We start from the raw sequence: 13724 nt of genomic DNA, 5'->3' as shown, positions 1-13724 counted from the left end.
CGCCAAGCCAAGGTCAATCCCAAACCTACACAGTGGGAAGCACTCACTCCAAGATGTCCTATGACATCTACAGTGCCATTGAACGCAAATGCCCCCTCAACACAATAAATAAATATAATTTTAAAAATTTAGACCTGAACACCACCACCACCACCACCACCATTATTATGAGTAAATCTTTGTTTCCGTTTTCTTGTTCCTCCACTGGGTCACACACTTTGAGGATCAGTACATCAGCACTCAATCTACCGCAGTTTTAACAGTGGGGTGCCGTCCATGATGAGTACGTATTTGTTGATTGCATTGCTACTATTTATTGGGCCTTTACTGCATGCTAAGATCTTTTTGATTTCTATCCTCATGCCAATCTCATGAGCTAGGTATTATTATCCTTCATTTTACAGATTACAAAACAGAGGCCTTGAACTATTAAGAATTTTGCCCCCAAGTCCATCATAGAGGTAGGCCTTAAACTCTTACATTTGCCACTGTGACAGAGCACGTACACACTCCACAGACGGCTCTGAATGAGAATGTTCTCACCACTATCCCACCACTTAACTGAAGGAAGGAAAGAAAGAAAGAAAGAAAGAAAGAAAGAAAGAAAGAAAGAAAGAAAGAAATTGAATTCTCTCAAAGACCAGGATCACTCATGAAATCTTAGTATGAAAAGTGGTCAGGAAGGAACCTAGAAAGGCTGTTCTGAATCAAACCTGCACACAGAGTTCCTTGAGAAAGAGAGGACTGAGGGAGGGAGTGGAAGAGAGATGATTCTATTTTCTGCCAGTCCCCTGTTTATGAATACCACTCTGTTAAAGAGGTTTCTCTGCTTCCCATAAGGAAGTCATGAAGATCTCAGGGTTTAATGACTCCGCCCTGGGATCCAAGACATCAATACCAAATGATCAACAACGTGTAACTCCTGCTGCTCCATGGAGCTGGGATCCTATTTTATAAACACTACAGAACTTTTATCATCCATCTCAGGCTGAACAAAACCATATTTGTCTGGCATCCTGAGTAATGGACTAGAATAGATGGACTAGAGCTCTTAAGCTCCTTGTTGGAAGACATTAAAGGTTTAAGAGCTCTCTATAGCTGAGTCAAATGCATGTGCCCATGCTGTGTAATTAGCAAGCATAACAACAATACATATATAATTTAAAGGGAAGACCCAGCAGGACAAGAATACCAACCAGCACTCTCCCTTCCCATATGTAGGCATTCCCCATTCGGTCTTCAGCTGTATAAACTGTAACCTTGCTGGCTTGGGGGCCACTTTAATATAAAAAATGTTTGGAACTCTTCTTTCTTTGCTAAGTGGTTTAGGCTTCTCTCTGAAGACAGCTTTCCAACATATGCAATTCATTGCTTCTCTAACAAACATTCATTTCACTGTCTGAGGGGATTTAATAAATCAGCCTAGTCGCTGGTTAGTGAGACCACCCCCTAGTTTTTATGTACGAGAAGTGGGCATCGAAGTTACGAAGGGGACGACAACAGTTGCCTCGCCTTAGAGACCAGCAAACTCAGAGGGAGACACTTTGGTGCTGAGCATCCTAGGGAAAGGAAGTATTCCTGCCTGTTGAAGGTGTGAGGTAAAGGTCAAGTCATGGGGGCAGAAAAGCCTCACTATCCAGTGAAGAAGTTCCAAGTGGTTTTGTAAGCAATGCTCTTTGCTTGCGAGAACTTAGAAGAACCGATCTCTGACCACTTTGCACTTGCAGGTACTCCAACAGGCAGCTACTCTTCTAAGCCTTGGATTGCAGTCAGAAAAAGGCATTCAGCATGCTGGGCTCTGGCTGAGCCTGAGGACATGCAGGGCTTTGTTGTGTGCTCAACATTAGTATAATTTGGCTTATGGGGTTAGGGTTTACCTGCCTTTCCCCAAGAGGCTTTATTCCCCAGGTCTGGTCCAGGCCCCACTATACTGAGGGCCTCCCTTGGTACAGAACTCTTTCCCCTGGGCTATGACAACTGGATGGAAATCCCCTTGCCCTCCACTTCCTCTCCTGGAACTGGTGTTCCCAGTGCTGAAGCCACAAATTTAAAGTATGAAGCATGATTATCAGTGGTGACATCATCAACTCTTGGATTGACCTCAACTCTGACCTAAGAGCAGGAACACTGAAAGACAAATATTCTCATTCCAAGAATGTCCTGTGTTAGTGCCAGAAATGAAACCCAAGACAAGGAATATCAAAATAAGCTACACCGAGTAAATACAGTGTCTTCCACACTGGGCCTAGCAGGTCAGCTGCTCTCATTGAAGTCTGACGAAACAATGCTGTGTAGCATGCCAGAAGCAAAGTTCAGTTTTATTATTTAATATCTGTGCAATCTAAGCAAGGGACTAAAATGTTGAGCCCCTTTGTATAACGGGGATAACACTATAGGCAATTTATACCTTGAAAAGACAAAGCATTTATCTGTTCTCACACCACAATCAACACAGAGTGTGTATTTTTTCTATCTCCTCCACTGACACACAAACATGTCAAAGCACACACAGCTGGGTGTCCTCTAGTTCAACTCAATTAAACCCTGACACTGTGAGGAGATAACCCCAGGTCTTATTCTTAAGGTCAGTCCGGCCACAAGTCTGACCAACTGGCTGTAAATACCCTCTTCTGATTTAGTATGCTAGAGTGGCTCACAGAATTTAGGGAGGCACTTATCTATTTCCTGGCTTATTTATAAAGGTTACAAGGCCACAGGTGAAGACCCCCACAGGACAACATAAGAAGGAAGGTGAGTCCCTTGTCCTTCTGGTGTTCAGCTACCCAGAAGCACCAGGAAACTTCTCCTCTTGAAGTTTGTTTTTTTGTTTATGAAGACTTTATTATACATGCATGATTGATTAGAATCTTGGCCATTGATTGATCATCAATTTAACCTTCTGTCTTGCCTCACCCCTCTTGTGGGAGGCTGGGGATAGAAGTCAGAAGGTACTAACCCTTTAAAGACTGCTTTATTCTTTCTGGTGACTAATCCCCACCCTGAAACTACCTACAGGTAGCAAGCTCTTACTTAGTCATTGCCATACAAGAATATATTTTCATTTTGGAGATTCCAGGAATTTTAGGGGTTGTATGCAGAAAATGGGGACAGAAACCTAAACACACAGTTCACAGTTTCACACTGCCAATAGACACTGGCTAGTTTATAAAAGTGGTCATCATATACAGAGTGCTAAGTACAGTGACTATTACTGGTATTCTACATTTTATCGTTCTAAATTTTGCTATCCAGAGTATGTTAAGCCACATTGTTCTAAAGTTTAGCTACCATGAGTATGTTAAGCCACGTCTAATTTGACTTTTCTCCCTTTCCAGGATCCACCTGGTCTCCTCCATTACCTGCTTATTTGCCACTGAAAGCTGCACACAAAGTGACCCTTCCAATTGGACCATAAGGTTGGTCCATCTTAAATAATACATGGTGGCCACCCCTGAAGCTGGTGTCAGATAAGCAGTCTGCTGTTGAATGCATGTCGTGCTCTAAACTGCCATAGCAAACGGCAAGTGCTTTGTTTTCACCCTTGGCTCTGAAGCCTTGCAATGCCTTCAGTTGGGGTGCAGCTACCCAGTGCTTAGTTTTCTAGACTCCGCGCCGTGCAGCTGCCCATCCCCCACACTCCATTCCCATAATGCGGTTTACTGAGCCTGTCATCTTTCCTTTCAGGAAAGCCTAAAAGGTTGTGCATTTAATTTAACATGAGGTTTTAATCAAATGCTTACTTGGCTAATGACAGCTGGAAAATTCAGCCCCAGAAGCCAGCGTGTGGCTCTTTCTGGGAAGCAGACTCAAGAGTCTCTGGTTTCCCTCACCTCTGGGCACATAGTATTAAGAGCTGGGAGCTCTCCCTCCACCTCCTGTCAAGAGGCCTGACTATGAGCACCATTAAGCCCAGGGTGCAGCACCAGAAACTGGGCTCTCCATTCTAATCTACCCATCCCATTTATCCAAGGCTCAGGTGTTGAGAGTACAGACCCCTGGGCTGCTTGCTGCCACAGTGCTGAGACAACACCAGAAGAACCACAATCTACCTATGGTGAGGTGAAAATAGACTCCTAGAGATCCAACTAACAGGGAAAACCGTAGCAGGGCAGCAAGACTCACTTTAGAGGGTTCAGGAGTAGTTTGGTCCACGCACCCATTCTCACTCAATTAGTGTACAGTCAACAGAACACTAACCACAACTTTATCCTCAAAAGTTAGACACCTAAAACAACCTTTGACAAGATTTCCACTTAAGAATTCTCCCAGAATTCCGGTGGTTCACTTCACAGCTTGCTCCTAAGAAAATCCACTCCTGGGGTGGCCCACCCAGCCTGTAGGTCAAGGTTCCCTTCACCCACACCCCCCTCGTGCTTACCATTGGCGTTCTTGCCACAGATGAGATGCTCATAGGGTTGCAGGACTCCCCAGAGCTCGGCGTCGTTGTTGATGACCATCTCCAAGGCCTCAGCGGATACCTCTCCACCTCCTGCCCCTCCGCCATCTGGGCTCTGGCTCGCCAGCACCCTGGCCCGGATCTCCTCCACCAGGTTCTCCATGCAAGCCGTTAGCGAGATGGCCGCGTACTCATGGATGCGCACGGAGATGCGAGTGTCCACCATCCAACGGAAGAAGCGGCCCACGGAGAAAGTGAGGCCGCAGCGCGCCGACTTGCCGCGGCGCAGCCCATCCCCAGCGCTCATGCTGTAGAGGGACAACGCCTTGACCGCTGCCAGTGCGCAGCTCTCGGCCAGCGCCCAGCTGTGCACCAGGCGCACCGCACTCTGCACCTCGAAGCGGGTGCACTTAGCGTGCAGCACGCTAAGGCGCTGCGCCTCCCGGGCCACGCGGATGAGCGCCCGGCGGAGGAGTCCGGCCAAGCGTCTCACAGCCTCGGCGGAGAACGAGGGCAGCCTCCGGCCGCCGACGCTTTTGCGGAGCACCCGGGCCACGTCTCCCTCGGTCCAAGGGAACTCCTCCAGCTCCGGGAGCCGCGGGCAGCGGGAGAAGAGGTCGGCCACTTCGGGATCCTCGGGCAGCACTGTGTTCACCGTGTCCCAGCTGTTGTGGCGGCTGTTCATGGAGCCGGAGTAGCACCACCAGGCCGCCCCGCGGTGCTGCTGCGCCGAAGAGTTGAGCGCCTGCGAGTTGGACTTGGAAGACGAAAGGCTGAGCGAGCGGCAGGAGTCGCCGGCCCCATACCCGGAGTCCAAGGTCAAGTCCTCCAGAGTCTTCAATGTGGAGCTGTATGTCCCGGCCATGGGGGAGCCTCCGCGCGCGGCCTCGCCGAGCGAGGGGCTCTCACTGTTCCATGCCCACTTGCCCCGGGGGAAGGGGGCGGAAACCAGCTCTAGGCTCTCGGAGGCGCCCTCCGTGCTCGCCGCGCCGCGCCTCGGGGCCGCAGCATCGCCCGCGCACAGGCCGCGGGAAGGTAGGCGAAGCTCTCAGCCGGCCGGAGCCCGACGCCGTCCGCGTTCAGTCGCGCCGCTGTCAGCGAACGGACTTCCCAGCCCTCCTCCTCTGAACTCGCGCCGCCAGCTCTCAGCTTCCCTTACAGAGCGTCCGGAGAGTCCATCACCACAGAAAGAATCCCGAGAAAACGGGGCGGCCACCGAAGAGCGAGGCGCCCGAGGTCCGTCTGGGACCAGCCGCTGAGAAAGCGCTCCACAAACTTCTACGGGGCGCGGGTTACAGACACAGATAGGTCCTCTGGAGCGGCCCGCATGCAAATACACCCGGGCGGTTCACCAATCATCAGCCACGCCGGGCAAGGGCTATGCCAATGGTTTCCGAGAGGGGCGGGAAATATGCAAATCACCGAGAATGGGGTGTAGCGGGTGGGTATGGCTGAGGGGGTTGGGTGGGGAGAACAAGCGAGCGAGCTGGCAAGGAGGTGGGGCGCAGAGACCCAGAAAGCCGGGGGAACCCGAAAACAGGCCCCAGCGCTGAGGATTAAAAGATAAACGAAAAGGAAAAGCCCCTATGTGCTGTCCCTTTCCCGCCTTCTATGCTTTAGACTTAGGCAGGCAGCTCCTTGTAAAGCTGTGAGCACCCAGCCCAGGGCAGTAGGAAAAGAAAACTGGGAGGAGACCCGACTCACCTTTCTTGTCGACTTTCTACCAAGCCCCTCCTCCTTCTCTTTTGAGAAATGAAAAGCTATTTATGTTTGGAGGGCAGGGGAGCACCTCTGCTTCTCTTCTCAGATCTATCTAGTTTTGTTTATATTGACTTTAGGCTCCAATCGAAACAGACTATCTTAAACTGGGACCTGAAAATAGCCCGGCACTCAGAGGCCTGTGATCACACCCCTGTATCCACTGTTACAGTCCACTGTTTTCCAAGGATTATCTAGGAGGTGGGAGTCCAAACCTAAAGAATGAACGGCTTTCCTCCTACCGGTGTACTATCAGGCGGATCCTTTTTGTCCAAGGTGGGAGGGAGTGCCTGCAAGGAACCAGATGAAAAACGAGGACCTGCGCTGAACACCTCGTGCATGCAGGTGTTCCCTTTTAAGGACTTGCTGGCATGATGTGCGGGTCCGCAGGTCTTCTTCCCCCTCGGGACTCGGTGCCTCCTGGGTACAGTGAATTGCTGTCCTTCCAGTAGCGCCCAGGTGCACCCCAAGCGGCTCGCTAGAGAGCTACTGATTGCATAGATCCACGCCCAGCTCTCGGAGGACCAGCTGCTCCTCCATAACTATTCACACGCACGTGCACAAGCGTGCACCAGCCCCCCTCCAGCAGGACTGCAAAATCAAAGCGCGGATTGTGCACAACGTTCGTCCCAAGTCCTCTTCGCCAGCTCCTGAATAGCTCCTTTGTGCTGTACTTTACAGTTCTGACCTTGGGCCGTGAGTTGGATACGAACTAGAAAAGTCTGGTTTGTCTCTTTCCTTAAATTAATGATCCCTTTCCCCATAAAGCGATTTTTTATTTGGCAGTTTTACTTAATTTTTTCCTTTCCTGGGGTACATGAGACGTTGCCTCCTGATGCCATAGAATTGGAAACAGAGTCAAGGACGGAAGTACTGTGCAAGGCATAAGTCATCAAATTAACAGAGTCACATTTTATAGAGGCGAAATTAGAAGTTAAATTAGAGGTTCAACTTGTCAGAAAACACGAAAAACCGTTTGATGGATTTAATACCCATTATGAGAAATATAATAAAGGAAATATCGTCCTCTAGTGGATATCCAGAGGAAGTAATTTTTTTTTTTCTTTGTTCATTTTCTTCAAAAGGCTGACTGGGAAGGTACATTAACTAAAAAGGTGATTTGGAGTGCTTCTTACACAAAATATGGGATATTTGTATTGGTGTATTTAAATCACATGATGACTTAAAATGTAAAGATAAACATGCCCAATTTGGATATAGATGTGGTTATTCATATCTGTAACCTCAGGACCGAGGAGATAAGCAGGAGGGCTGACTTGAAGCCAGCCTGGGTTTTGACAAAACCCCAAAAAGAGGATAAAAAGAGAAACACACCAAGAATGAAATCCCGGACTTTCATGGGTGTTAAACTGCCCCACAAGGGTCCTAGACAAATAACTGGATTTCTTTAAGAGATAGCAAGAAAATCGAGGGAAGAAAGAGCAGCTCTGTACATTAAACGATACTTAGAAGATACATCAACCATTCACAAGCTATAGAACATACTTAGGTTTTTAATTTAGAAGTTAATTTAAAGCATTGGGCCAGAAAAGTAGGTCAGTGATTAAGAGTCCATACTGCCTTTGCAGAAGACCCAAGTTCAACTTCCAATACCCACATTGGATAGTCTGTAACTCCAGCACCTTTGGCCTTCACAAACACCTTTCTTTCTCTCTCTCTCTCTTTCTCTCTCTCTCTCTCTCTCTCTCTCTTTCTCTCTCTCTCACACACACACACATACACCACCTAGATCTAGGATTGTTCATGCCAATAATCATACAAAGGAAGTAGCTTTAGGTAATCCTTGGGTGAAATCCCCTATTTTGTTATTTAAAACATAAATTTAAAAAAATCTGGAAATTAGAGTACAAAATGCCCTAAAATTTACCTTGAAAGTGAGGGATTATAATCTGAGCTATCTAAATATAAGTCAAACTGTTTATGAGAAAGGTAGATTACAGTCTGAGCATTGAAGAATGGCCCAGTTTTAGGTAAGTTTGTGGATCATCATTGACAAATTTAGCAGTTATCTTAGCTACTGTGTCCTCTTGACTAGGTCACTGTGAAGGTAAAGTTGGAGTATGATAAACTTTAGGCTAGTGGGCGAATATATAAGGCTGCATGGCACAATTTAAAGAGTTATTTATTTATGTATATGAGTGCGCTCTCTCTCTGCATATAGAGCCTGCAAGCCAGAAGAGGGCATCCCATTTTGAATGGTTGAGAGCTACCATGTGGTTGTTGGGATTTGAACTCAGGACCTCTGGACTCAGAAACTCAGGCCAGTACTCTTAACTGCTGAGCCATCTCTCTACCTCCCTTTTTAAGTTTATTTTAATTTTGTAAGTGTTTTTATCTGTGCACCATGTGTGTGTCTGTTGCCTGCAGAGGACAGAAGAGGATATTGGATCCCCTAGAATTGGAGTTATAGACAGTTATGGGCTGCTATGTGATTCCTGGGAATCGAACCTAGGTCCTTTGGAAGAGCAGCCAGTGATTGTAACTGCTGAGCCATCTCTCCAGCCCAGAATAGGACAATTTAACACAAAGCCAGGCTGTTTAAGTTTGCAGGAAACTTTCTGAATTCGCGTGCTCTCATGTACTTAAGAATTTGTGTCGAGGAAAGTGTAACTGATATTTGAGCTGAGATTTCTCTGACGCTCTTTTCTGCTGAAGAGTTCAGGGTGGCTACATACTCCCTGCCTACATTGGAAAGGGATTCTTAACCAACAACTTGAGGGTTATAGGTGGTACCGGGAGGCAGAGAGAGGGTTTGCAAACTACCTAAAATTGCCTAAAACACTTTAATGTGGTACCAGTTGAAATTGTTCTGGATAAAGTGGGTGGATGTAGTGCTGTATGATAGAACTTTCTGTGATAATGAAAATGTTCTGCCCACCCTGTTCAATGCAAGAGTCACTAACCACATTAATTTAACTTTAATTGACTTAGTTCACCTCTTAGGTCCGTTAGCCCTTTAGAGATTTTGGCAAAGACCATAGACCTATGCACTCATTGCTGAATTCAAGGTTAAAACTAAATCAATTAAAGTTAAAGACGCTGTAAGACCTTGAGGACAGAGAAGCAGCTCCTGCACACACACACAGGCTCAGGAAAAGAAGAGGCAGTGAATGTATAATCCAGAGACTCTTGGATTCCAGAAATCACACCTATAGGGACTTGACGGTGCAGTGATCAGGCATCTGATACAAGTCACTTTCAGAATGGCTGTTATGATGTCAGGTCATAAAACTCTGGGATGAGGGGAAGAACAGGAGGAGGACATTGTAAAGTCAAATCAGGGCTCTAGTTATGGTTACTGGGGGATCCATGACAGAGCTGGACAGCAGTTTTGAGAGTGAGGACAAAAGTAGCAAGCAATATGACCTCAAATCTCCGGGGGGCGGAGCTGAATCTCCCTGCCTGTCTTTTGACCGGTGGCAGGCTTGGTCCTAGACTATGAGATGAACTGGGGCTTATGATGTTAGTTGGTGAGGCCAGAGACTCCGTGAGAGGGAACCCAGAAGCATGGAAGGTTTGCTTGCCCCGCCCTCATTCCACCATGGTTGCCTACCACTACATGCCTGAAGAGGGATGGCCATTTAAATGTATGCTCCTCAAACTGCTTAGCTGAGAAATTATTTTTTCCAGTTTTACACGAAACGTGGTATGAGTAACAGAAAATAGAAGGTTTGCTGTCGGGGTGGGTTAAAGGGGCAAATGGAGAATGTAGAGCCACGCCTACCCCACTTTTAGGCAGCCTTTGAGCAACTTTGTCGGAGCTTTGCCCACAACTAGAAAAATGACTAACAGAGGGCCCCCATCTCTGCTCTGATTCACCACCCAGGTTAGCACACCTAGGGGAGAGATGATGAACAGAGAAAAACATCTCGTGCGGAAGCAAGGAAAGCTGGGAAGGGCAGTAGGTGGACAGGCTACATCAGCATAGAAGTTTTGTTGTTGATAGGGGAACCAGTGGTGTGTAAACTGCTCTTATGTTACGCCTAATCTTGACACAGACATTTTTTTTCTGACCTTCACAGTCCCCCGTATTCACAGGTTCTGAATCTTGGGTTCAACGAATTGCATATAGAAAATAATCTTTTCGTATCTGGGAAGATAGCTTGGGCAGTAAAGCACTTACATACATGAAGACCTGAGTTCAATCCCCACAACCTACATAAAACTACCAGCATTGTGGGTCTTGTTTATAATCCCAGCACTGGAGGGATGGAGACAGAAGGAGCCCTGGTACTTGCTGGTCAGCCAGTCTTTAGTTAGGTCAGTGAAATCCAAGTTCAGTGAGAATCTGTCTTAAAAAAAAAAAAGCTAAAGAGAAATATACGTGATCTCTCACCCCCACATAAATGCATATGCACAGACACCTGCACAGACACATGAACATGTATTTATGAATATGCCACTTAGTTAACAATAGGTTTCTCTGCCAAGGTAATAAGCCAACTCAAGCCGAATCTAAAGAATATAAAGACAGGTTTACTGAGAGTCGGCTCTTAGGAGGGTTCACCAATCTCATAGGAGGTCAGTAGAGTCTTGCACCTGGGCTAAAGCAAGAGATTTTATAGAGCAGAGGCAAGGAGTGATGACGTGTCACCTAGGAGGTGGGATTATGGCCATATATGGTCAAAAGCTGAGGCCCTGGTACTCTTGGGTGAGCTGCCAGAAACTCAGAGCTGAGGAGTGATGACTCCTTAGCCCAAAGCTTTCTCTGTGCAAGTGTTGAGAGTTGAGAGGAGAGCAGACGGGGTTTCCCAGCTTTTGCAGGGGTGAGCAGGGGTTCCAACCAAACAGTTAAATGCACGTACACACCCAAAATTGGCCATGTATTGAACACCTTCATACCTTTAACCTTGTCATTTTATAAAAGAGTTTTTTTTTAACATGTTTTGGTATGGAAAAGTATTCTAGAACCAGTTCCTTAGATATGTAATGATTACTATAATTTGAAAAAAGCCTCCAAGGTGACTATGGGGAAGGAAAAAATTCTTTTCCCCAATGCATGTTCTGCTTATGCTCATGAGATATCCCATGCAAAAATAATAATAGGTTTGGGAAATTTTGTATTATCTTTCTAGTATGTTCTTGACAAACAAATATTTCATTTAAGACTTTGTATCTAACTTACTCTAGCCCAGGTTTAAATGGAAAGAGATTTCCCACCTCTGGACCCTGCTTGACCTTATGTATGCCTATATGCAGAGAGGCTGTTGTACAACAAAATACAGGGAGATGCCATACATGTTTACTCACTCCAGATAAGAAGCCCACAATAGACCAAAGTATAGATACCACCAAAGTCCAGCTTGGTAAATCATGAGCTTTATTTGGGTTATTTATAGGAATATGGGTAAGGGGTTGCTTACAAGAGCAGAAATAATTCAAATAGCTATACCACCAAAGCCTATCCAGCATAGATCACAGTTCATAAAACTGGGAACCTGGAGACAATACACACCTTGCAGGCACCTCAGCAGTTTGGAGAGTGTATTTTCCCGGCTCCTCTGTTAATCTAAACTTCTAGGCTGATTCTAGGCGGCACAGCTGGTTTCTGCTCTTCCCAGGCACATGGTCTGGTTCAGAGTCTTCTTCACAGCTGTGCTTCTCTGAGAATCTTCTTTGTGGCTTGGCTTCACTCAGCTAAACAAGGCACTCTCAGCTTTTATTGCTTACTCTGGCAGGGAGGGGTTAGTAAGTCTGGTCAATTTCAGTAACTTCCTGAATCTGTTTTGAGTTGTTTACCCTTCCTTTAAGGCGCTTCCTACAGAATAAAATGTTTCAATCTAGGAGAAAACTGTTACACAACAGAATCCTGAGGTTAAAATTTGTTGTTACTGTTTTTGTTTGTTTGTTTGTTTGTTTGACTTTCCATCACATATATTAAGGTTTGCTTTTTGGCTAGTCTGGTCAGCCAGTGGTGGCAAGATGTCCTTATCACCATCTCCTCCAAGCCAGGATTACAAGTGGGCCAACATGCCTACCTGGCTTTTTTATGTTAAGTTTTGGAGGTCCAACTTTTAGCTCTCATGCGTGTCATGTGATCACTTTATCAGCTGAACCATCAACTCCTCAGCCTAAGAACCCTATCTTTTCAAGCCCTCTATGGCTCCTCTAAAGTAATGGATACTTCCAAATTAATTTTAAGGACAGAAGATAGGCCCCATCCCCTTCCATGTGTCTACTTAGGTAGTTGTGGCAGAACTCCAGATAACCTACCTGGATTAGAACAGGCTACACTCATCATCTGGTCACTGACAACGCTGGTGTTTTATTATGTGCTGTATATAACTAAGGTTCTGAAGATACTTCTGATAGGTTTTCTCCACCAAAGAAATAAGCGAATTCAGCCGAATTAAATATAAAAGAAAGGCTGCTTTATCTGGAAATGGGTTCCAGGAGAGTTCACCAGACTCAGAGGACCAGAAGGAAAAAAATCCTAGGCACTCTGGCATGGAAGTTTTTGATAGATTGTAGGCCAAAGAAAATGTGTCTGCCACACACTGGGCTTGTGTGTGTCCTGTGTTCGGAGGGGATGGTGACTTCAGGTGAAGGGGGGGGGGAGGGGTGGGACAGGAATGTCAGCAATGCAGGAGGGACTATTTTGGCACCTTTTCTGTTTGGGAGGTTTCTGAGCGGGTGGTGCTGGAGAGAGAGGGAGGCATGGAATTTTCTGGACCATGTTGAGGAGGGGTGCAAGTCGGGAACTCCAACTGGATATCCCTACCTCTTTGGATGTATGGGTGCCGGTTCACATCTGACTACTTCCTGCTAAAAAGGGACCTCATTGGGTGAGGGAGTCAAGAGTTGGTGGGTTGGTGCTCAGCAGGAAGTTTGGGTGAAGAAACATCTCGTTGACCATCACCTGAGAAACCTTGAGACTGTTTCTGGAGAAGACAGAGGAGGCAGGGGGTAAAAAGGAAAAAAAAGGCAAATAAGAATAAGAGGTACTATTATTGGAAAGGGGGGACTGCCACCAACTGAGGGAAGAAGGACCATGGTTTGGCCCTTCTGGCCCCTCATTGGGACTTTCTGGAGAACTGGAGGGTGGAACATCCTAGTTGTTGTACAAACCATTCATCTTGGGTAGGTGCCTTCTTAGTTTGAAGAGGTGGTACCAATACTGGTGTCCCAGGAGTTTGGCACTGTGAAGGGTCTTTTTCACTAGTGTTCTAGAGACTTGGGAGATAGCTGCCTGAGGAGTACTTGGTCCCCCAGGGAGAGTGGGGCAGACTCAGGAGAAGCTGGGTTCTCTGGCTTGGGACCAGGCAGGTAGCTTGTTATCATGCAGAGAAGAGACCATAGGAAGGAAGTAGAGCAGGTACTGGGCCTGCAAGGGGTTTGGGCCAGGAGGTGATGGCTGAGGAGGAATGGCCTCCCATATAAGAGTTCCAAAGGACTGTTCTGCTGTGGTGGGGGCTGCAAGTCCCACAAGTCCTGAGCTCAGTCAGAGGTGAGGATCTTGGATCCTGGGCTGAGTCCGACACCCAAGTACACAACAGCTTGAGAGCAAGCAGAGGAGAAGGAAAGGCTGGCAACCCAGGGAACCAAGATA

At 46.7% G+C, this 13724-nt stretch overlaps 1 protein-coding gene across 1 annotated transcript in view; it reads right to left on the bottom strand.

Annotated features, from left to right (window-relative positions):
* Abtb2 (ankyrin repeat and BTB (POZ) domain containing 2) overlaps positions 1-5678 on the bottom strand; it is a 152114-nt gene extending 146436 nt beyond the window's left edge. Inside the window, exon 1 of the mRNA NM_178890.3 lies at positions 4379-5678. Within this exon, the coding sequence (NP_849221.2) occupies positions 4379-5261 (883 nt within the window). The 5' untranslated portion in view covers positions 5262-5678. The remainder of the gene's footprint in view (positions 1-4378) is intronic.
* Positions 5679-13724: the final 8046 nt, after the last annotated feature.

The sequence above is a fragment of the Mus musculus genome, chromosome 2 (assembly GCF_000001635.26).
Source record: "Mus musculus strain C57BL/6J chromosome 2, GRCm38.p6 C57BL/6J".
Taxonomy (NCBI): Eukaryota; Metazoa; Chordata; class Mammalia; order Rodentia; family Muridae; genus Mus; species Mus musculus.
Note: the sequence above shows the minus strand (reverse complement) of the source record. Positions and strands in the feature narration are given on the sequence as shown.